This window comes from Podarcis muralis, chromosome 2, assembly GCF_964188315.1.
Source record: "Podarcis muralis chromosome 2, rPodMur119.hap1.1, whole genome shotgun sequence".
In the NCBI taxonomy this organism is placed as follows: domain Eukaryota; kingdom Metazoa; phylum Chordata; class Lepidosauria; order Squamata; family Lacertidae; genus Podarcis; species Podarcis muralis.
This window is the reverse complement of record NC_135656.1, coordinates 3,274,648-3,299,827: the sequence shown is the minus strand read 5'-3', so window position 1 is coordinate 3,299,827 and position 25,180 is coordinate 3,274,648. Positions and strand designations below refer to the sequence as shown.

Below are 25,180 nucleotides of genomic sequence, written 5' to 3'. Positions count from 1 at the left end.
TTGGGTGTAGCTTCAAACCAGCAATATGCTCCAGTACTTGCCCTAATGAGACGTTGATACATAGCTATCCTAAATCAGTCTTCTTAGTTTATTTGGAAGTTCTTTGGAATTCTTCCTGTCATTTGAGTTGCAAGATTGCTGAGACTGGGGTGCTTAGATATAGCAAAATACCAACTGTGCTGTGCTCCTACCCAATTGTTGTCCCCCCCTTTATCTCTTGAGCTGTCCTGATTGTCATTCAGGCCCCACTATCGTCAGTCAGGCTCCACTATTATCTATCTGTTGCTTTGTTTAGACTGCCTCCCAGCACCACCACAGTTGGAATTGGCATCAGTTTGGCTAAGACTCCCTCCAGGATTTTTGTTGTTATTACTGCTGTTTGGACTGTATATTGACCCAAGAATTAATGGTCCATCCTTCAACTCCTCCTTCATATCAGCCCCTGGGGTCTTTGAGTACATTCACTGACAAATGCCCTTTTGCTGTGCACATCAGGAAGACTAATCCTTCTACTTTTGCGGAGCCTGGTACTACAAAATAATTCAGTGATCCATTTGCCTTTAAAGTTATTACTCAGTTGCTTTTTTAAAAAATAAAATGTGTCTCCAGAAGAAAGACTAGCGTCGGGACAATTTTTGGTCCGATGTGCACTGGACCTTTTGACAGGGTTCCCCAGGCCCTTTGACCTTCAGTGTAACAACTCTTAATATCACCAGCATTCTGGTTTTCCCACCATTGTTGGCTAAACCGACTCAAGGAAGTAAAAAACAAAAACAAAATCCTGTGATTGAAAATGTCAAATGTTCACACACACAGAAGAAAAGATTAAGCAATATAATATTTAAAGCAAACATGTGACTGCGGATGCGCACTGCATTAGACGGTTGTAGTTTATTTGGCAGAGCACCACCTGTGCCAGGAATTGCAGTGGGGAAAGTTGTTGGCATTCATGAGAGCAGGCACAAAGTGTTGTGCGCTTCTCCTCTGTCATTGGTGCTTTAGCATACCCATACCTCTTAAAATTCTAATCTGGAATAATAACTAGAAACTTCTTTATTTTTCTTTTAACAATACCTCTGATTCTCAGAGGTCTGGTGGAAGTACAATATTTTTGTGTTTGGTGTGTTCTTTGAAACATTTTGCACTGGATTGAGGTTTGACGTTTGTCATTTATGAGGTGATGGCAGCCACAGAGAAGAATAGCTTCCTTCTTACAAAGGTGAATAGAAATAATTGGATTCACCTAGGTGACTCAGCAGAATAAGTCTCACAAGCTTACATTTGTTGCGCAGATCAATGGTCTTGATATGGAGGGTCAGGACTATGGGGATGGTAAGTTGGCTTTAAACAGTTAGGTGTAACTCCAAACTCTGCATATTTGATTATGGAAGACTTTCCATTCAGCAACACCATAATATATGGTGCATTGGCTTGGAGCTGGGCCTGTCTTATTCAGGATTCCTTGCTTCCATCTACCCCACCACAAAATGGCCTTTGCTGGAATTAACTTGGGGTTCATTAAGGACGAATTTTTCTCAGCCTGCCCTGTAGACTCTGCTCTGCCTAAATCTGGAATGTGCTACCAGTTTTAAGTTCCTTCAGCTGTTGTTGGCTGAGCATACGGCTCATGTGACCAGCAGAAAGAGCGGGGCCTACATCTGCTTATCTAAGAGGTTCACCTGTTTGTCTTGGATGCTCTCCTTGCTTGGCCAACATGTTGTTGCCTTCATCTGCTGGAAGCTTCCCCTTATAAACTATGGTCTGAAGTAAAATGCCATCAGGAAGGGCTCTGGGTGGAATTTCTTTTTCATAATTGTGAGTCTGGTGGAGGTGCAACTTTGGGCTAAGTGTTAAAGGAGAGACGGGCCTCTGATGGCTCAACAAATCCTTTTTGTGTGTAGCTTCACAAGTGGTTGGGGTGGTTAATAACGGATCCTCCCATGTTCAGAACTAGTATATCCTCAACTTACCAGATACTAGGAACAGACAGAGTGCCACTATATTTCCATTATGCCCCAGTCTGAGCTTCTCAAAGATATTTGGCTGGGAGAAAGAATGTTGGACTTAGGTGGACCTGTGGTATGATCCAGCAGAGTTGTTTGCACATTCTTAACCCTATGCCTGAAATGGAAGCCATTGCCCACAGAGGCCTTACATAAGCCCTTGTTTTCTACATGCCTATCCCCTGTCCCAGTCTGAGATGTGGACCTTCCCTGACCCAGACAGCTCCCCCCGCTCCCTGCAAGAACAGGGAAGCCAACCATTTACATTTCCTCTCTTATTTCCAAATAATCCCTTGCCTTTCCCCACTTTATGCAGCTGTTTTCACTCCTATGGTCTTCTGCCATTCAAGATTTAGGTTCCTTTTTCATGGTTAAAATGGATGATTGCCTTTTCTTCTGAGTAAGCTTAATTTTTTGTGACTGCAGAACTCTCCCCCAAAATGCTGTATTCTGGTACTTACATAGCCTTTGCACTGTTGATTTAAGGGGAAGGTATCTCATGTGCCCTCAGATAATTGTACAGTGGTGCCTCGCAAGATGAAATTAATTCGTTCTGCGAGTTTTTTCGTCTTGCTATTTTTTCGTCTTGCGAAGCACGGTGTCGGAAAAGTTTTGGAAAAGCTTCAAAAATCACCAAAGTCTTCAAAAAACCTCAAAAAAGGCTACCACACCGCGTGCTATGAATTGCTCCTTGAAGTCAAGTCACAACTGTATTAACGGTTTTAAGAAAAAGGAAACAAATTTGCAAGACGTTTCTGTCTTGCGAAGCAAGCCCATAGGGAAAATCGTCTTGCGAAGCAACTCAAAAAACCAAAAACCCTTTCGTCTTGCGAGTTTTTTGTCTTGCGAGGCATTCGTCTTGCGAGGTACCACTGTACTTTATTTTTAGCTGAGAAATGTATTGGGGGGGGGGGGAGAATTGAGCATAGGTGGAAGAATTGTTAGCCATTCTAGGCTGTGGGAGAATTCTCCACTCTGATCCTGGATAGACAAAAACCATCCATGGAAACTTCCCACAATGCAGCTTTAGCAATGTATAAACCCACACCATCCTGATTGCGGAGCAACACCAAAAGCATGTATTGCTTATGGTGATTTGGAATTAGTTAAGGGTGTTTAGATGAGACATTTTCAGACCACAGAAGTGATTTGCAGAAGCGTTCCTTTCCTCTTGTTCTAGTGTGTGAAGCAGTCCTCTGAGATGAAGCCCTGAACTTTCAAAAGATGCACAGCACTGCTTATCCTGTGTTTGGACCCAGCCAAACGGGTTGAGGACTGCTGGATCCTTCCAGGACAACCTCTTTCCTCTTTCTGTCCTTTGAATTGCAGTGCCAAATTCACCCACATAAACTCCCTCTCTTTCCTGGCTCTTTCCCTGGCCTGATGGAAAAATAAAATGCATAACTTGCATTCTTCCTTTGGACAATTTAATATTTTGTTTATTAAAAGCCCACTCTTCAAAGGCTGGGCGTGGGTTTTCGGCACGCTGGCAGAGTGGGAGGTAGGCCTGGATTTGCTGTGCGTCTCTTGAAAGTGAGTGTGTGTCTGTTTTTTCAAAACTGGTTGTCTTGGAATTTTGGATGTCTGAGTTGCAGTAGCCCGAGGCCATCTATTTTCCTATGGTCACCCTCCTGTAGTATTAGAAGTCTGTCTCTTTTTTCTTTCCTTTTTCCCTTTTTTTTTGTTAACTAGCTTTTGAATTTGTACTTGGTGGGGTCATTGAACAACACTATTCTCAGCTAGGAATTTCCTCTGGATTTTAAAAAAAGCATTTTCTCCTGTATATTGCATTACGTCCCACTTCAGTGTGTTTCTGACTGAAGAAATCCAGCAGCATTAGTTCTTTTCATGAGCCTGAGTTTTCTGTCCCCAGCAAGTAAGCCCTGAGGTAAAAGTCAACATCACCAGATCTTGACTGCAGAAGTCAGCAGCCTCAGGCATTCGGTTAGTCTTTTCAGGAAAGCCAGCATGGAAACTGTTTCCTAAAGGGCCAGTCACCATCCAGGCTTTGTGCTGGCCTGTTGCACCAAGGTGGCAGCTGGCCGTTTTTGGTGGAATTGCCACCCTTTTTTTCTAGGGAGCTTATATCTGCGCCTTTAACAGCTGCATGACAAATAATTTACAGGTGCAGCTTTTCATGAGGAAAAGAAGACTGGGAAACATTGCCTAGTGAACTTCTGCTTATTGTGCTGCTATGAAAGGCATGACAGTGTTGCTTAACAGTCTGTTCTTCTTCAGGCCGCTGGGAACTTGCTGGCTCTTTCATATGTTTTCTTGAAATATTAATGAAATCCTTCACCCCGGATGCCTTTTTAGAATCCTGTTTTTCAGGAAAAAATCCTTAAACCTGCCAGGAAAGTGAAGTTCTGTGACCTGAACAGACTATGCAAATTCTCAGTTTTCTGGCTGATTTGGTACAATTTCCATTCTGGTTATAATGAAAGAAGGGAAACTATACAGAGGCTGAATCACTTCACCTCTTCAAAACACACCTCATGACAACAGACATTGCCTTTATATGGTCTAAAGTTTTATTTTCAACATGATAGGGGCTAGAAACTTTAAAAAAATAAGATAAAAACTCAGACTCCCAGGATGTTTAATCTTGTGTCAGGTTCAAAAGTCTATACTTGCATGTCACATTTGTGGAGACGCCATTCATCTTCATAGGTTTTTCTGTGAGAAGGGCACCTTATCAGCCCATGTCTCTGTCCAGGTCCGCTTCATATAGTGTGTGTTGACACCAGGTCATTTTTCCTTCCCGCTTCCAGAAACATATGCACAGTGACTGTATCAACAGTACCAGTAGGATTGTTGTTATTTGTATCCTGCCCTTCCTTCTGAAAGGAGCCCAGGATGGCATATAATAAAATACAATACAATCATTATAATAAATCAGAACAACTTTAAACAACAATAACAGTAATATATCACTAAAAATTCTTGGATAGCTACAGTAGGTAAGGGATATCAGATTGATAACAACCCCCTTCTACAAAGGTGTGTCTCAGAAATATGTTTGATTAGTGACAGGTTGAGTGGGAGATGGACTTTTATGGGAGGGAGTTCCACAACTCAGGAGCCACCACAAAGAAGACTCTGTCCTGTGCCTGCTAGCTGTACCATGAACAGGGCCTCCATCACAGATCTGAAGGTACAGAATTGCTAGTACTGGAAGAGGCTCCTCTTTAAGTACTTGGGCCACATGCAGTTTAGAACTTTAAACATGAAGACCAACACCTTGAAAGGGCTCAGTAGTTTGCAGCATTTTAAGCTGCTCCACTCAGCAGCTGCTAAGCCACATTCTGCTCTAGCTGCAGCTTCCAGAGTATAAGGTGTCTTCAAGGGACACCTCATGTAGAGAGCATTGCGGTACCCCATTTGTTATCTAAACTCAGAAACAGTCAAACATGAGGTGTACAACAGGTTTTCATCTGTGCCATTTATTTCATTCTGGCGTGTTCTGGTCCATGGGGTCACGAAGAGTCGGACACGACTAAACGACTAAACAAATTTATTTCATTCTACAAATCATCTCTACCGTATTCTGCACCTGGCAAGCTTCTCAAATGCCTGTGCTTCAGTTAGGGCCCAGGGAAAGCCCTCATCAGGCAACTCCTGCCTGCCCCAGGGCTTTTTCAGGTGAGAGAAAGCGCAGCCAGTCAGGGGGGCTACAGAGTGCTGGATAATTGTTTACTGGGAAGAAATACCCCCACCCCACCCCAGTCTTGGCCACCTCACAACAATAAGCTTAAGACTGCACTCCCACCAAAATCCTAAAGAAATTCTGAAGTGTCCTGAGAACGAGGCAGAAAAAAGCTGAAGCCTCTTTTGCAAGGGAAGAAAACCTTTGAGAAACTGGATGACATATTTCAGCACAGCGCTAGGGTGGCAGGGCAACACAAAATAGAAGCTTGGGGCCATGAAGATCAGGTGGGGTGGGGCTGCCTGGCCCAAGCCTGTTCCTGTTTCAGGCCTTCTGTACTTTTGATGACTGAATGAAGTTCTTAAAAGGCCTGCCATTAAAAGGGGATTAAGGTGCTTTCTAAAAGCAAGTGATTCATCAGGGCTAGGTGTAAACACACCTTGCATATTTACCCTCTTTGTCTGCTCTTTTGCCTATAGCCAAAGGGGCTCCTGGATATATGCCTGTTCCTGCCCTAGTTGGTCATCTTACTTATTTTCTCAAATTTATATCCCGCTTTTCATCTTGCCAAGGAACTTAAAGTGACATACGTATGGTTCTTGAGACCAGACCTGCTTAGTTTCAGCAGACCAATGGTCCCATGTACTTTCTCATTGATTGATTTGGGGCTGGCCCATTATGGAATGGTAGATGGCCTGCCACTGGGGCAGATTTTGAAGTATAATTTAAAGGGCAGAAAATAAGTTCACCTTTATTTGCATTACATACCTAGATCCAGAACTGAAACATGGTTTTTAGGATGACCCTAAAGACTTAGCCAATAGTCAGGGATGTTTGGAGTTGTAGTCTAACAACATCTTGAGGACACCACATTGGCCACCTCTGTTCTATAGGGTAAAGGTAAAGGGACCCCTGACCATTAGGTCCAGTTGTGGCCAACTTTGGGGTTGCAGCGCTCATCTCGTTTTATTGGCTGAGGGAGTCAGCGTACAGCTTCCGGGTCATGTGGCCAGCATGACTAAGCCGCTTCTGGCGAACCAGAGCAGCACACGGAAATGCCGTTTACCTTCCTGCCGGAGCGGTACCTATTTATCTGCTTGCACTTTGACTTGCTTTCGAACTGCTAGGTTGGCAGGAGCAGGGACCAAGCAACGGTAGCTCACCCCATTGCGGGGATTCGAATTGCCGACCTTCTGATCTGCAAGTCCTAGGCTCTGGGGTTTAACCCACAGCACCACCCGCGCCCCCCCTTCTATAGGGAGATGTATGCATAAGAATGACTATTGTACTAAAAACCTCACTACCAGTATACTAGCTGTATTATTGGGACATGGAGCTAAACATGGTCCCTAAATGCAGTTCATATGTGCAGTGCTAGTCACTTGCCCAGAAAGCTGAATAGCACCCTAAAATTGTCCACTGGCTTGAAGAGAAGTCAGCACCAGCAGTTAAGACTAGTCATGTATAGATGAAGGAATAAGCTAGATGCTTGTATTTAATCCAGACAAGATGCATCCATAAGAGGCACTTTCCCAATCACTCAGTAATATGTACCATCTGGAAGGGAAATGTAGAACAAGAACATTAGTTCAGTATCAATAGCCAAGTCAGACCAAGGTTGAATTTCCTGTGCTTCCCATCCCTCTCATTTGAATTCTCACTCCCCCAGTCTGGTTTTGGCATCTCTTTTTATTGTTAAATTGTTTTATTTAAATTATACATAAAGCCACCTTCAATAAAACTACTAATAACAATAACATCATCTGAAACTTGCACAAGAACATCACATTTAAGAGTTGTTCTTCCTCCAGGATAGATCGTTGTCAGAGTAGGTCACTCCTTATGTCGAGCTGCTTCCTGTTCTAGCTGCTTGAAATGTTTGCTTTGTGCTTAGATGGATGAGTGCTTCTTGGAATCCTATGGCAGCAGTGCAGAAAGCTAGTGGAAAGGGTCAATGGTCTGTTTTTCCACAGGGCTGTAGGAGCCAGGAAAGATTAGTTCAATATGTGGTTGTGCTTCATGAGGGGTGTCTGTGTGCATGCACACCCATGCCCTTGGGACTAAGATACTTCATGCAAGTTTGCAGTAGCTGTTGATCCCATCATAGCTGCAACTACAGCTATAGAACTCCTAGTAGAACAGTGTTAGCTTGATGATGGAACATCTGGCAGTGTCAATTATACCAGGGGGTGCATGATATCCTGGAATTCAGTGCAACCATATATTTTCTCAGTTCAACTCTTTGTTTCCTTCTCTGCTAAAAATTGAAGTGGTAGAGGAACACTGGAGGCAACTGAGCACGATCTTCACTGCTCATCTTGCCTCCTTGCCGCTCACTGCACATGCAGAATAAATTATGCAAAATGAGAAGATATGTGAAAAAAGTTATTCCCTTTTAGCACTTGTAGCACTTTTGAAACCTGTGCAGAAGACTCTGCTTTGAAAACTGGTGTACGAAAGTTTGAAATGTACCTGGCAGACAAGGTTTGGGTAGAAAAAGGGGAGAAGGTGGTCTTGTTTATTAAAATATGGTTTGCTTTTACTGTATCTGTATATGTTAAATAACAATGTTAGTTCTCTAGCACAATATGCTAAAATAAGGAATGCATAATGATTTATTTTCCTTATGTTATCTAATTTCACAATTTTGCTGCTCATGGCATTGCTTCCTTATGGCATATCTTTGTTTTCAAAATGATTCCATTCATCCTTGATTTTTTTCCACCTGTAATGCCAGATTCAGGGTAGGGTATTGCTGGATTTCCAGATTTATGAACAATGGAATATCTTTGTGGCTATAAACATAATTGTATGTTTTCTATATTAAAAACATTTCAGTGTTTTTCTTTAATGTTGATCTCCTAAAGTACTGAAATACCTTGAATACTGGAGGCTTGCAAAATAAGATGAGGATGTTTGCCAACTGCATGTCTTGGACTCCCACTTTATTGATTGATTGATTGATTGATTGATTGATTGAACTAATATCCCACTCTTCAGCAGGGCAGTTTATAAAAAGTACCACAATTAAAACAGCTACAATGTAGAATTAAAATCCATTTGTTGTTCATATGTCTAAAATTTGAGGAGGAAAAAAAGGCTGCCTCATCTGGATATATTTCAACTTGTTGAAGAAAAGTGGTCTTGCATGTTTAAGGTGCTTATGCCCAGAAGTGGATATACAGTATATGTAGGGATAGGATTTTCCATATCATGGTTTCACACATTGGTTTGTCTTTAACTGCTTGTACATGTTTTAAAGGCACACCAACTAGCTATCTATCATGCAGCCATTCAACCAGTAACTTGTGCTCCTCATAGTTCTCTCTCCATTGCCGACCAACTTGCATTCCTTTCTCCGTTCTGTGGAATTAGCTTAGCTGAATGACACCCCTTTTGTTATTCTTTTCGTGTATCCATGATAATTGTTTGGAAACATGATGCTATATTCAGGATGATTATCATCAGCTGTGAAAATGTGGTTTCTGTTCCCAGAAATGAAAAGTGCAGATTTTCACTGCATTCCCCCACACTTTTTAAGGCAACATCAGAATCTGCCAAATGATTGGAGTGGAGGGTGCTAACTAACAAGTGGATGGGTATTAACATGCCTTGCTTGTGATCCTCCTGGAAAACAACATTGGGCTTGATGGACTGTCAGGTCTGATCTGGACAGCTGATCATTGTGTCATCCTTTTCTCTGCAGCTCCTGGAGTACGTGGGGAAGGGGAAGAGCATAATTGACGTGGGTCTAGCCCAAGCTCGGCAGCCACTAAGTACCAGGAGTCACTACTTTGAAGTTGAGATCGTAGATCCAGGAGAGAAATGCTACATTGCACTGGGCTTGGCTCGAAAGGTAAAACTGTGGTGGGGGAAAGAGTGTGCTGTGTTGTGTGCTTAATAGAGCCCCTTCAAATGCACTGCTCAGGATGCCATCTCATTTGGCTGGGGACTGCTTAAGAATGGTGTAGCATGCATGATTACTTGCATGTTCAATGGGAAATTTCCACTTGCACATAGTCTTATGTGAATGAGGTTACAGTATGACACCAGGCTGGAACTAGAAAAAATATTAGTTCTAACATAGTCCCAGGAAAGAGCTCTGCAGTGCCTGGTGTCTTTTGCAAAACAAAGAATGGTTGGAAGTTAGAAAAAAACTGAAGCAGATACCTCACTGGGTGCACGTGAACGCTGGCTTTAACTTGGTCTGTTTGAGGCTTCTTTGTGAGGTGGAATGACACAGCGGCTGATAGAAATTATGCATGCAATACGGTGTGGTGAGGCGCTCTACATGTTCCAGCTGCCACATAGAAGCCATTTCGCACAGTCTTGGTGTCATGGTCGTATTGCACAGGTATGGTGGCATTTTCCTGCAAACTCATCTTTGCATAAATGAGGGAAGAGTTAGATCTCTAAGCTAGCCTCCTCCTTTTAGGGACATTCCTCAGTGCAAAAAGCCACATGATATCAAACAAGTGCTTGTGGCGCCCCTGGCAGTTTTGTGTGTTGCCATGGGACAACCGCTTTGGAGAACCCCAAGGGTCTAGATCATTACTTGGTTCCTCCTAGCCTTGGGGTTCTCTGTCTTTTCATGCTTCTTTCTCCTGCACAACTTCTGCTACAAAGATTTTTCCGAGCCAGGCTCTCTTATTGCTGAATTCCAGATAACAAATTAGAAGCAGGCAAGATTGTTCTTTGGGGCTGGTTTGGCGTCTGTCCCTCTTCCTTTCCTGTCTGATGTGGCCATCTGGTTCTGTTGTTTGCCTCAACACATGGTCTGGATTCACGTGGCTGGGTTGGCCTTCAAGGCCACACCATTCCATTCCTTCCTCATCTTGCTACAGCGAGCAAGCAAATCCCAGCAGCCATACAAGATCCAAAAAGAAAAAGAAAAGAAAAAATAACTGGATCAACTTCCTTTCACCCTCCCTTGAGTTCCTGTCCCTACAGGAGGACAACTTATCCCCTAAACAATCTATTGATTCTACATCTGGTGTGGGTGTGTTTGTGTGACCACCAGAAGCTGTTTTGTCGGAGACTTGTTTCCAGATCAGCTGGAACCCAGGGACTACCATGCCAAGTCTATGAGTCTCAACCAATAGGGTGTGATGGCTAAAAAGTAATGTGCAGGACTCATTTTCTTATACAAGTGTTTCCAAACTTCTGTTAGCTAAAGCACTTTCTTTTTTCCTGAATTAAAATTGGAAGCACCTCAGATTTTCACCAGAGAGATTTTGCATTTAGCGCATGAAATAGTAAGAATTACCTGCCTTAGATGAGCCCAATGCATACATTTCTGCATGGCTCACTGATCGTAGGTAATTCTGCCACTTTGGGCATCAGGAGTACAGATGGGGGAGGATCTGCCTACAGTGGGAGTGGGAAGACCAGAGCAGTCTTCCCACTTTCACTGGGCGGCGGCAGCAGCAGCTTTTCTGGATTTTATGAGCTCCAAGGATATGCTTATTTCTCTTGGCACACTGGCACACAGTGTGGCAGTTTCTGTCAAAAAATTAAGGTGTTTCAACATTTAACCAACACTGTTGTGTCTTAAAACACACATGTAATGATGTGTATTTGTGCTTCCCATCTTTTTAAGAGATGCTTTTTTGATTGGAGCTGCAAGCACAGCTATTGCAGATGTGGCATAACTCTTGCCTTAGCTGCCTTAATTCCTGTAGAGCTGGAGCTGCTTAAGACATGCTAGGTCTAAGATTAGCATTTGAAATTGCAGAGCACACAAGGAAGTATACATTTCTTACGAAAGGCATAAAATTAAGGCATGTTGGTCTGCTGTCGTCTGCTTTTGGTAAAATTACTCAGGTGGGTCCCAGGTCAATGAGGGCTTTGAAGGAAAATATCTGCAATGCTCTTGTTTTGTACCAACTGAAGCTTTCCAGTGTGATAAGAAACCACGTTAAATGAATGCTAATACTTGTTAAATTAAAGGGCATGGTGTGGTTAGATTTGGAGATCTTGCAGCATCTTTTCCTTAGACTCCTTGAACCCTTTCTTAGTCTTTTTCTTGTCCCTTCCAGCCTAGTGAGAGAGGCACTACCTGGTTGTTGAGCTCAGGGAACTCTATATAGTGCTGCTGAGTCACCCTAATGAATGCCCTGCAGGCTGGAACACTGTGAGTTTTGGCTACTCCAGTAAGGGCTTTTCTTCCTCCTCAGTTTTGTGGCCGTAAAGCTTTGTGGGTCTAATCCCTGTCCATGCTGAGTCAAGGTTTCCCAGAGCATTGGGATGTGCCCCTCTGAGGTACTGAGGTAATGCTCTGGGGAATCTTGACTCAGCATGGACCCCTGTCTCAGTGATCACATCTCGGTGCTGAAGAGAGTAAACAAGATGCTGAGCCTGGGATAGCTCACTTGGTAGAGCATAAGACTCTTAATCTCAAGGTTGTGGGTTCGAGCCCCACATTGGGCAGAAGCTTCCTGCATTGCAGGGGGTTGGACTAGATGACCCTCACGGTCCCTTCCAATTCTGTGATTCTATGAACTGTGCAGCTGCGGTGGGTGGGAGGCAGGAATCAAGCACCTTTCAAGTGGAAACCCCTTTTAAAATACAGTATTGACAGATTGTCATTTTTCTGCTGAAAGAACCTTCAGTGATAAAATTGTAACGCTGCATGATTTGCTCTGCTCTGTTTCTCTCTTGTTCCAGGACTACCCGAAAAACCGGCATCCTGGCTGGAGCAGGGGATCTGTGGCCTACCATGCAGGTGAGTGAAGATCTGCAGCACCAACGGCCAAGCTTAGGGCACAGTGGGAAGAGCAGTTTGGTGGCTAAATGGTGTTTCTTGATATACCTTATTTGGTATATTTCCTTCCTCCATTTTCCTGAAAGTAGGAAACGGAACAACAGGTGTCTAAATCAGCAATAATAACAAGTTCAATAAAATTTTATGAATGCAGCATATTTAAAATAGCATCTTGTCTCCTCTCCACATGCCTTCCTCAAAAAGACTTCGCTAGCGATTGATTGATTGATTGATTGATTGATCGATTGAGGATTGAGGAAGGCAAAGCTCATGAGTGGGAGAGTTCCAGAGATGTGGTGTCACAACTTCAGAGGCCCTTGTTCTGCACAGGCAGCAAGTGAATCTATGAAAGCGAATATATGAAACCTGCAGATCAAGGTTCCCCCCAGTGATCCAGGAGTGTAAAGAGGGTTGTTTATGAGACTAGGCATAGCCACAAGGAGATAGGCCCTAGGCAGCTTGGGGATTTTAAAGTGCAACATTTGAGTCGCCACCAGGTTTTGGTGTAATACACATTCTGCATCACACAAGCATGAAAAATAGGAACTGAGCATCTTGGGGATCTTGGCAGCTGCTTTTGAAGGTATCCCTTCAGGATGTGAATATGCTTGAGAATATGTGGATAGTACACTAAGCAGGACAAATCCCAGCTCTGCTGTGACCCATGGGTTACCCATTTCTCTAGCAACTCACATCACTAGGTGGTTGGACGAATGAAGGAAATGTTATCAACCTGTGAGCTTTATGTTTTAGGCAGGATTGTGTACTCTCTGCACTTGTAGACCCTTTGGCACTTAGAAAATAATAACAGAGAAATAAATATTATTCCCATTTTATTACAGCCAAAATTCTATGACCAGTATACATTTATCGCAGAGAGTAAAAAAGTACATGCATCTGTATAATATATTCTGCAAACCAGGGCTAGACATTGTATTACATCTGCACTGATCAAACCGTGATTAAGGTAGTTCCCCCAACTATATCCTCTTGGTTGCAAAGTGACAAGATGGCCTTAGTGGTCCCTCCATCTAAATGATCTCTATGAGCAGGACTTAGCTTGGTAGGAGATTTCACTATCATCAGGAATCTTTGCCGGGGTTAACAGGCAATGAACTATGGTTAAGTGTTATGTTTGCACAGGGTGGTTTCAATGAGAAAATAATTATCTGAAAAAAGAACCTATATGACTCAGAACAGTGGATTGGATAAACTGTTCATGGGAAGAGGCAAAGAGCTATGTAAACTGCTAAGAGGTTTTTGCAATTAAGCAGTATAGAAATCCTGTTAAATAAATAAATGTGGGAGACTGAAGCTCCATCAATTGGAAAACCTTATCCGATTCCCATTCCCTTCTTCCGTTCCTGTGTGATCTCACCAGGCTGAAGGGCTAGAAACTTAAAAAAAGAAAAGCTGCGATTCCTGTGAATTTGAATTCTTCACTTAGAGTGATTCCTGCTCTTGCAACAGATGGTAGAATGTACATAATTTTGCTTACAATATTGCTAAAGCTCGTCACTATAAAAAGAATACAAGACAGATAAACAATTGGCGCCTCTGGCAACTATCCACACTTCTTTGAGAAGCCTTTCTCACAATTTGAGATTTGTTGCTATAAACCAAAGTAAAAAGATTGCCTTTTCCTCAGATACAGACTCTATGGCCAGCTGGCTGAGGCAGATTTGCTTCCTATGAGAGCCAGAAGCATCTCAGCTTCTCTAGCCTTGACCATCTGCTGCAGATTTGGCCTGTGATCTCTTCTGTGTATCCTTGAACTGAATGTTTTCTCCTTTTCAACGCACTCTTGATTTCACTCCTCAGTCTAAGTGGTTTGAAGTTGGTGGTGAGAGCTGTGAATTTGGGCACACCTGGGAGCTTCAACATTCGTGCTCAGTCTGCCTTGTGAGGAGTGGCCCATGACTTCATAAGAGTGAAGGAAGAGTTGGGAGGCAAGCATATGAGATAAAATAGCAGTTTGTGTCATGAAGAGTGCTTAATGTGTTTGTACTAAGGTATCTCTAGGCTGGATTAATAAAATCCACTCATCCTTCTGTGTGGTAAAGGGTCTTCTTGGGTCTTCAGCTACTGCAGGACTGGCCAACTTGTGACCCTCCAGATGCCATTGGACTACAGCTTCCATTATTCCTGACCATTGGCCATGCTGGCTGGGGCTGATGGGAGCTGGAGCTTATCAACATCTGAAGGGACACGGGTTCCCTATTTCTGTATCTAGTACAATAAAGGAGCACACCAAGAGTATTCAAAGCATATTATTGAGCAGGCTCACTCTATTTTTTCCAGAACAAGATAGGAAAATTATTTGCCTTGAGGATGATCCATAGTTGAATTGCATTGGGCATTCATACTAAACAAATTGCTACTTTTTGCTACTTTTTGCTACTTTTTACTGTATTGAGCTTGCCTCCTCCCTCTTCTGATTTTGAGTTTGGTGCTGTCCTCAGTACTCTCTTGCCCTGTAACTTCATGGCCACCATGAGGCTGTATTGGTATATATGTGAGCGAGCACACCATGCAGGCAGGTTCAATACAGTTCCCTCTTTTGTTGGGATAGGATGGCTTTGGTAAAGGAGCAGTTTGAAACTTTTCTGCTGCCCTGGACTGACTGTTATCTGCAAAGAACACCAGCAATTCAGCTTCAGTCCAGCAATTCTGCTTCACTGGATGCTCCTGGGTTCTGCTATTATGAAAGAGGGAGAAAAACTCCCTATATACTTTCTCCACAGAAAGCATAATTTTACCAAGAGGGCCTTCTCAGTAGTGGTACCCACCCTGTGGAACACCCTCCCATCAGATGTCAAGGAGATATGTAACTATACAACCTTTAGAAGACATCTGAAGGCAGCCCTCTACAGGGATGTTTTTAATGTTTTATTATGTTTTTGTATCCCCTGGAAGCTGCCCAGAGTGGCTGGGGCAACCCAGTCAGATGGGTGGGGTACAAATAAAATAACATCATCATCATCATCATCATCAACACAAGTATCTGAAGAAGTGTGCATGCACACGAAAGCTCATACCAAGAACTAACTTAGTTGGTCTTTAAGGTGCTACTGGAAGGAATTTTTTTTTTTGTTTTAACAAAAACAACAACACACTTCCATCATTTCCCCGCTCCCCTTACTTGCCTCCCTTCCAAAAAAATCTATTAAGAAGTGTGTTAGTTTACCAGAGCCCATGGACCAGCCCTATACCAAACTCTCTGCCATTTTCTTGATATCCTATACCCTGACTGGTTCGCAGCTTGAATGGCTAAGAAGCCATATACAATCAAACCCTTCTGGTCAGCAGACCAGGAGAGCCACCCACACACCCATTGCTGAACATGCCTTCCTTACCTCCAGTTGCCCTTTCCTTAATCACTTTGCTGGCTGCAGTGTCTTTGGGTTCTGATCTCAGCTGCCTTGTTACTTCACGCCTAATTCCTGGTCAGACTTTTGAGATGGATCCCACTGCTGCTACTGAATAACCAGAGCCCTGCTAGGGGAAATAGCTTGCCTAAAATAAACTGGGATCTTGGTATGCTGGGAAGCCCTTTGAACGCGGTTCGAAGAGCGGGAGGGGAAATAGAGATAGATGTGAGTGCAAGATACCTCTCTACAAGTTCCTGCTCAGTGTAATAATAACTGCTTAGCAAATACAAAGAGCTTTTGCTCCTTTCCAGTCCTTTTTGCTCTTCCACTGTGCTGCGTTCACAGCGCTGAGTCTCAGAATATCCTATGAACTAATACTATCGGTTAAGCGCTCTCTCCACTTTCTATGAGTTGTAGCCTAGAACAAAAATTGACTACATATTGAGCTTAGTAAGGAATGAGTGTAAGCCCGAGTCCCAGTTTAGATGGTGCACTTAAGCCATTATGAACTGATCCATGCATGCGGCAGAATAGGGAGTTAGAATGGACAGTGCCATATCAGATGGTACGTTGAGGATCATGTTGTTTAAATTCCTCCCCATGTTAAAGCAAACAAAGACCGCTCCCCACAAATAGAAAAGCAGCACTGCAAAGTGTGAGCTGGGTTACAATCCTGACTCCCAAACGCCTCCGTTTTGGAACATTTTAGCTCCCGGTCGCCGAAAACCCCAAAGTAAATGCTCCGGTTTTCAAATGTTTTTTGGAAGCTGAAACATCCGACGTGGCTTCCGCTTGAGTGCAGGAAGCTCTTGCAGCCAATCGGAAGCCACACCTTGGTTTTCGAACATTTCGGAAGCCGAGTAGGCTTCCAGAACGGATTGCGTTTGACAACTGAGGTTTGACTGTACTAGTTATTGTGGGAGTTTGAGGGAGCATTCAAAATAATATTCCCACCTTCAACCTGAAGTCCTCTGAACCAGTTGCATCTAATACTACTTTATTCTGCATAGCGAAGGCAGCCTGCATCTCCTTCCTGGAGTGCTTAGGCAGCAGCGTTAAAGAGAGAAGGTGCATTCAACCTCCGCCTCCTCCCCTGTAAGGCCATCCCTCATCCTTCTTTGCCCTGTAGGCGTTTCCCTCTCCAGCCTGCTGTTTTGATTTCCTTGCCTGTGCCTGTTGAGCAGAGGGGGATTCCCTAAAAGGCACTCTTGCTGGCCGGCCTTCATTATTTTAGACACACTCTGGAATGTTTACACAACATTATTCCCAAAGTTTCCTTGGCAACATGGGAAAATATTTACTGCCCTTTTGCTGAACAAACCTCCCTCCTTCATGGAGACAAAGGACCTTGGCCACATGCCTTTTGCTCCGGGCGCCCGCATCCGCTGCATAGCTGAACATGGAGAGACAAAGTGAGTGCCAAGGCCTTTCAAGTGGTCTGGGTCCCCCCTTCCCTTCTCCCTTGTGTTCTTGTCTGCCCGGAGGCAGGGAACTGTTTGGACCACCAGGTTCAGAACTTGCCTGTCTTTGATCATGGGTGTCGAATAGTGTGTTTGCCCTCTCTGGCCTGGCAGGGTAGTGTGCCTGATTGAATGAACCAGTTTGTTTGGCCCTGGAGGGACTGCATGGTGAACAGGCATTATGGGAAAGTTTCTTAGCACTTCAAGCCCTGGGGAGGCATACTCAACCATCATGCCAAATGTGCTTTAGGAGTTGAAACCAGGCTCTTCACAAATCATGACTCATCGTTACTTACCTCAGGGCTGTTACCCTGAGATACACACTCCTGACTTCATGTACAAGGAATCCCAGATTGCTTCCTGGAATCATTTCTCAGTTATAAATGTCATGCTAGGGTTTTTTGATAGTTGAGTCAAGAAAATTCTGATCATGTTAAGAACCGTGTATACTTCTAGCTTGCATCTACCTCTGGTTCATCCTTTGAATGTGTAAAATTCATGAAACATGAAATGAAAAATTGAAAAAACATAAAGTGAGTTGTGGGGTTGTTGTCTCAAAGGTGACCACGGTTTACCTTGCTGAAAGGATTTCCCATCTCTGATGACAAACAAGACCCCACATTGCATATCAGCACTGTTCAGTCACCATCCAGTTGCTTGCTTAATGTAGAAATGGTGAACTTTCACCCTAATTCTCTACATCTCACCTTTTGTACTTAGCATCTGACTGTCAGTATCCTTAATGGCATTGGAATAAAACGCCCTAGAAAATAGAGCTGAGCTGAACTTGTATGACTTTTGTGGTGGGAGAAGCTTTCTTAAAACAGCTAATCTAATTGCATGACAATCTTAAGTGTTTCTCTGATTTTTGGCCATGTTTTGGATACTAATCACAATAAAACCCTGAGACTGATGTTTCAGGTTCCAGAAAACTGCACTCCCATAGCTATTAGTCCACAGCTCAGCAGAGCTCCCGAGACTTGGGAACAAGAGAGTTATGCAATCCTTGAGCTTGTCTGAGTAAACACTGGGAAGCCTCCAAGTGAATTGAAAGTTAGGCAGAGTTCCTTTATATCGACTCTCATTGTCCCTCACCATGGAACATAGTGGCTGGTGCTGATGGGAGTTGGGAGTCCCATAACTTCTGGAGGGCCACAGGTTGCTCACCCGTGTGTGTGTGTGTGTGTGTGTGTGTGTGTATAGATATGCTCTATTTCTCTTTCATTCATTCATTCATTCATTCATTCATACATACATACATGCTCTCTCTGTAACACCCCCCTCCAAGCTCAAGCGATGAGGTATGGCTTGGCTGGACAGTGTGGCTTAGGGGATACCTGTGGCATCTCCACCTGAGCTTTTGAGACATCAGCATTTTGCTTTGCTGGTATTGTGGGGGCAGGCAGGAATACCCAGAAGTCTCATGTGCTGGTTGAGGTCAGCATTTTCTTCCAGATTTGTTCCTAGACTTTATCAATGGTGCATCTTTTCTCTTTTGCAGATGATGGCAAGATCTTTCATGGGAGTGGAGTGGGTGACCCCTTTGGGCCTCGCTGCTACAAGGGAGACATTATGGGCTGTGGGATCATGTTCCCGCGTGACTACATCCTTGACAGCGAAGGTGAGTGTCTAGAACTTGGTGAATCATGATACTAAGTAAAGCAAGCAATAAATACATCACAGTGGATGGCTCTGAGTCATAACATGCTTGTGTGAACAGAGCTTGATTTGCATTGGCAAGTTTCTGCAGACAACTTTTCGGAGACATCTGAAGGCAGCCCCGTATCAGGAAGTTTTAATGTTTGATGTATTTGTAAGTGTTGGAAGCTGCCTAGAGGGGCTTGGACAACCCAGCCATATGGATGGGGTATAGTAGTAGTAGTAGTAGTAGTAGTAATAGTAGTAGTAGTGTTAGGACTAATCTATTTTCTCTTGTACATTGTATAATACCACTCTGACAAATAGGACGTGTTAGCAAGCTGAAATCTTAGCATGTTTATATTGGTCATCTATGGTCTAAACTTGTGTGTGTGTACAGATTGGGGTGGTGGGTTTTTTAAAACCTAACTTCAGTAAGACTCACTTTTTGGCTACTTAGAGGCAATTTTTAGTTCCACTGGTGGCAAGGCAGCTGGCTCATTTGCAAGCCTGGATTAAACCGGCATGGTGGCATTGTGATAACGTATCTTCGTACTTTCCTCACCTGGTCCTTCCACTGTGCAAAGTGACCAATGTTGCCATGTTCCTGAAGTTGGAACTCAGCTGTTGGCCTCACTTTGCCCTCTTCCCTGAGGATTCTGATGGCCTAGTGTTCCTGCCACCCTCTTCCCTAGAAGCAAGAGCTCTAAAGGTTCTTCACTGCCAGAGGAGTGCTAGACAGAGAACAGGGTAGGGAAGCTGTGCTTACCATTAAAGGGTCTGAGGGAGGAAGCTTCCTTAGTGACTGTAGATCTGAGCCAGAGGCAGTTTTGTGGCTGTCAAGCCTACCCTTGGAATGATTTTCCTGTAGTGGTTGACTGGCGTGCATGAATTCATGGCAAGAATTATATAGGGGTGTGGGTGCCCTACAGGTGACAGTGATGACAGCTGTGACACGGTGGCTATCCGGGCCAAACCGCGAGGTGTGAGGAATGTCCTTTACTTGCACCAGGAAGCTGAAGAGGAGGAGGAGGAGGAAGAGGATGGGGAAGACATGGAGCAAGAACATGAAGGCAAGAAAGTGGTGGTAAGTGCCAGCAAGAGTTACTTCTTTCTGTCAAGATCAAATGGAATTAAAACACATTGTTTAGAAGAGTGGAACTGTCCCTTTCCCAAATCAGGAAGTGCTTGAGAAAGTAGAATGGCTTCTATTTGGAAGCAAGAAACAGAGCAGCCTAAGTTCCCTTAGGAAATGCATGCATCAGGTTTATTGGTTGAGCCCTACCCTTGCAACAGCCTTCTCCAACAGGGCACCCTCAAGATGTTTAAACTTTACCTCCCATTAGCTCCAGCCAGCACAGTGAGTGTTCAGGAATGATGGGGCTTGTACTCCAGGAAGATTTGGGAGGCACTTCGTTGGGGAAGGCTACCTTGCAACTTGCACATTACCAATGTTCGTTACCCTTCTGGTTGTACCCCTTCCCCCTGGTTGGTGACTTGAATAATTCTGGTTGCAGAATGTAGGTTCCCTTAGCATATAATTCCGACTTTTATTTTCCGCATATTAGTGGTTCCACAAGTAGCTTCCACTATTGAGCAGGTAATACAAGAGTTTTAGAAGATACTTGATCACAAATAGGGCTGTGAGTATCGGTATCTCACTTTAACATTTAACATCTGCAGCTCTTGGCTTCCATTTGTTTTCTTTTTCAAAATGGTTTCTAGTCCTTAATGGCTGCAAACATAAATATGTGGCAATAACTTTTGAAATTCTAAAATATAAAGCAAAATATAAGCACACTTTTCAATGATCTGGGCATTTCTTCTCATTACATGCTTCTCATAATGTGTAGCTAGAGAAAAACTACTTGCATTGAGCAAATTTCTTCAGGCCACAGAATCTCATTTTAGAGTTGGGAGCTTTTTCTTTTAGCTCCCCCCCTTCAGGTTTCTGAGGTACCAAAAGGTCTAGCTTTGCAGCCATAGAGGCTAGAATCTTTTATTCCTTATAGTATAATAAAATGTCTCCCAGGATGCTAAATTTTGTGCTCCCTGACACAGTTCTGGAGGACCTAGTAGCTGCCTTTCCCTGGACAGTTCAGTGCAAAATGTGGGATCCTGCCCCCTGAACGTGGTGTTGAGAGGAATATTGTTGGCTGCACTTCATAGTTAACCACACGGTTATTGTCATCTTAGTCCACAGTCAGAAGGCAGGGTCCTACCAGGCAGGAGCTCAGCCACTTAAGTTGGCAGCTGTTTCATACGTCTACCAGTGTTGTCAAGGGATAGGTTACAGGCCTCTGTAAAGCAGTTAGCTTGTTGTCAGCCCCTCGGGAGTTTCTGTGGTTCTGTTCCCAGTATATGCTAGGGAAGAGAAAAAGTCATGCTCCCGTTGCTCTATGATTATCATCTTGTCCGTCATCACTTGGTCTGGTTTATGCTAGTTTTCTCATTGTGTTTAAGGTTCCCCTGGTGGCTGCTATTAGCAATGCTCCAGGGCGGCTTTACTCCCAGATTTGAGGTCACAAAGAACTTGAGATCCCAGCGTTGTGCCAATATTTGAGTTCCCATTGCTGACATGCACTGCTGGTAATGTTGGTTTGTCACTGTCTAGATCAAGATGGGAACAGTGAATTAGGTAATAAGCAATGTCATGTGATAATATCTCTTTATAGATTTATTACTTCAGACTGAGGGTGGGGAGGGGGTGTCAATTTCTGGATGTTCCCTGATTTTTTTTGGACAGGGGGAACAGAACTCTGAGCACATACAAATCTAGCAAATCAGCTAATGCTTGATTTAGTAGCACCTTTCCTCTAGCTGTGTATGTGGAAGGAGACCTTTCTAAAACTGAACATTCAAATGCTTAATCTTCCCACCTGCAGCCTGAAGTGGTGCAGTCCAGCAAGATACATATCAGGTTAAGGTAGCTGTTCATGCATTTTGTCTCAGAGATTCCTTTATGCACAAGCTGGGCTTGCACTTGCTAAGAACTGGTTCCTTGCCTTATAGGAAACCCTGGATTACAAATAGCTGTTAATAGATTTGGGCGGGGCACTGGACTTTGCTTTTGCTCTGACCGCCTGGAAGCTTGAATAGAACTGGATAAGAGACTTTAGTTGACTGTCTTAGGTTGTCACCTATAGTCTTTAATTATTATTATTTTTAAAGCAGATTTTTATATTGACTTTTTTAGTCAACTGAGTTTGTAGAAGCTGATCTAATTTTGTGCATTGTTCTTAAGCACATAACAAATCGATCTGCCTTTGGGAAATTTCATCCAGAGCCTGGTTCTGCAGAAGGAGAATCAACTGCAGAGCTAAACTGCACTGATCTAATCTGAAGTCTTGTGTTTCTTTTCTCTCTCTTCCCACCCCTTTTCCCTCCCAGGTGTTCTTCACACGCAATGGGAAGATTATTGGCAAGAAAGATGCTGTGGTGCCGTCTGGGGGCTTTTATCCCACTATTGGGATGCTGAGCAGTGGAGAGAAGGTCAAGGTAGATCTGCACCCACTCAGCGGCTGAGAATGAAGGGGTGTGGGGAGCCGCTCTCTTTCCTGCTGCCCTTCCTTGGACTGGCCTGTTGTTCAGGTTGTTCTCTGTTGGACTTGCAGCCTCTGCCTCCAGGGGCAGCATTTTGTCTGTGGGGCCATATAGATCATAAAGATATCTGTCTAGCTAACACCACCTGAGCCCACCTATCTTGGTCTCCCCCCCCCCCCCCCAAAAAATAAAAAGAAATCCTATGTGATTGCAGATACTTTTGGGCTCCTTGTACCATTGCTGGATGCTGGATCAATCCTGAGGCTCTTGTTCCCAAGCAGGTCTGGGATTAATTACTGGGACAGTGTCCCACTCTCTTCCCAATCACAATGTTCCGAGTCTGTGGCTCTCGCTTCTCAGCTTTTGAAAGGGAGGCTGGGATATGGCCTGGCCTCGTTGCACGCTGAATGCAACGGGCCCCGTTTTGTGATGGAACAGCACAGCGGCTCTTTACCACCCCTGTGCACCATATTGCATCAGGCATTTGTTGCCCCTCCCCAGCTGCAGGCCAGCCCCACAACATCTTGCCTTTCTGGTTTCCCTGCAAATCCCTTGGCCACTTTTTAATGTACCCTTGCTCCTCCAGTTGAAACGTAGCTTGAGAGGAGCCCGTACCAATTTTGAGGATTGCATGAGGGAATGTTATACAGATGGTGAAAATCTTTCTTTGACTGTATTTCCCTGTGTGTTGTGTGCACCTTCCTGTCACATCACTTGTTTGAAGGAGGCGGCCTTCCATCCATGCTGAACTCCCTCCCTGCTCTTGTGCTAGCATGCCTTCCTCCTAGTGCCAGTCTGGAGGTGTGTTGTGAGGGCACCCTGCCTTCTTCCCAGCTCCCTTTCCTGAGCCATTGAGATCTCTCAAATAATTGATGCTGGACCCTGGAAGGGTGGTGCTTGTCCTGGGTGCAATGCTGCTGCAAACCCGTACTGCTGCTACTGCCATTTTGTAAGTGGGAGGGGGAGCAAGCAGAGATATGGGGCGTAAAATGTGCCCTGCAGTTTGATTGTAAAGCGTTTTCTCTTCCTCCTCCAAGTTAATGAGGGCTGGCCCTTGATGTGTAGGCCTGCCCTTGTCTTCCTTTGCGCTCTAGGTCTCTTGTCCTCTGTGTTGTGCTTGCTGTCTTGTAAGCTTACCTGTTTTGGCTCTGAGGTTATTCAAAGGCTCTTCAGAACTGTAAGAAACTGTCATGATGTCACTTGTGTGGCTAATCTATGGCAGGAGATCCTTGGGGGCGGTAGACAGGGGAAGGACAGGCCCCTACACTAGCCCCTCTGGCCCTATTGCTGCTATTAGTTTTCTCAGAAGCTGGTGGTCCTGCAAATAGTTGCACTGGCTCCCTCTTGTGGTCCAGTTACCTGGCTTTGTTGCAATTGTACTGTTTTTAATAGGTGGGTTGGGAACATAAGCATCCCTTTGTGGTTCGTTCTTGCTTGAATGTTGATGTTGTGCCAGCAACCACCCCAGACTCTTTGGAAATGTGACAGCACCTCCTTCTTCAACCTTAATCCATGCTGCTGTTGCAGACTTCCACTGGTGGCTGCTTCCTATCACCAAAATAACCTAATACTTGAGTGGGATGCCAGTGTGAGAGAGAGAGATCAGCAGGCTTTGCTGTTGCAGTCCTTGGAGAGAGCCAAAATACTGTCACCCTGCACCCTGTTGTGCAGCCTGCTCTTGGGCTGTGTGAGCTGACGGTTGTCTGGTCTGAACAGAACCTCCTTCTCTCCAGCTCTGCATGGCACCGGTTCCTGCTGCATCGCTGTAGAAAGAATCTTTATACATCCAATAAAGTTGAAATGTCCATATTTATCCAGCACTGGAATAGGCTTCTGTGTTATTTTTATAATGCTTCACTACACCCTGGCCCCATTCTCCATTGTTTGGACCTTATATCTTCACAGTGCCCTCACTGGTTGCACTAGCTGGCCCTTGGGGCCCTTCAAAGTCTACGATATTGTGATTTTAAGTGTGCGCTGCATGTGGAAGTGGCCTTCTCCCCACCCAACAGTGGCAAATGTGCTTCATGGTGATATTGAAGTGGCAAGCTGTATCTGTTTCTGTGTATGGAATTGGAACGTCTGGAGCTAGGGCTACCTGCTGTTGCATGTGACTAGTTCCTGTAGCCGTAGCTAGGGCACATCCAGTGTGTGGCCATAACCTCTTTCTGGTGCTAAAAGCACAAGGAGAAATTCAGACTGCAACAAAGGACTCCTGCTTGGAGAATCTCCAGGCCTTGCCTGCTGCAGCCTTTGTTTTCCCCTTCCCAAGGTGAGAAGCTAAACAAGACAATGATGGAAAGACAGACACAGGTGCCAAATAACAAAAGTAGAGCAAGCACCCGTTGGGTGTTAATTTTAAGAAGTAAACAGAAGGTGTGTTGCCGTTTATACACAGAGAAGAAAAATACAGATATAAAAAATAACCAGGCTTAGTGCTGCAGCTCCCCCCTCCCCTTATATATATAGATATATATTATCAAGACATCTCTGGCTAACATCCATATATAAATTCTTTAGTAGACAAAAATAGATCTCTGTACTAAACCCAACCCTCCCTCCCCCCCCCCTCAAAGATTTGGGGGCTAACTGAGCCCCATTTTCTCCTCTTCTACTGATGTGCCGTCTTTAATAATATTGGTGGCTTCTTTGCTTTGTTGCGTAAAAAAGCACCACACACACACACACACACACACACACACACACACACACAGAACCAAGCTCAGCTGTTGCTCTTTTTCTACTTGTTTACATCT

General features: G+C 44.1%; 1 protein-coding gene across 8 annotated transcripts in view; it reads left to right on the top strand.

Annotated features, from left to right (window-relative positions):
* The window catches only part of SPRYD3 (SPRY domain containing 3), a 43,576-nt gene extending 19,332 nt beyond the window's left edge, over positions 1–24,244 (top strand). For 7 of the 8 annotated variants that reach the window (XM_028721252.2, XM_028721256.2, XM_028721253.2 and 4 more), the window contains exons 7-11: positions 9,356–9,505; positions 12,316–12,373; positions 18,745–18,864; positions 19,814–19,968; positions 22,272–24,244. In XM_028721252.2, coding sequence (XP_028577085.2) covers positions 9,356–9,505; positions 12,316–12,373; positions 18,745–18,864; positions 19,814–19,968; positions 22,272–22,406 — 618 coding nt within the window. In that variant the 3' untranslated portion in view covers positions 22,407–24,244. The remainder of the gene's footprint in view (positions 1–9,355; positions 9,506–12,315; positions 12,374–18,744; positions 18,865–19,813; positions 19,969–22,271) is intronic. The other variant, XM_028721257.2, reaches the window with a different exon arrangement.
* Positions 24,245–25,180: the final 936 nt, after the last annotated feature.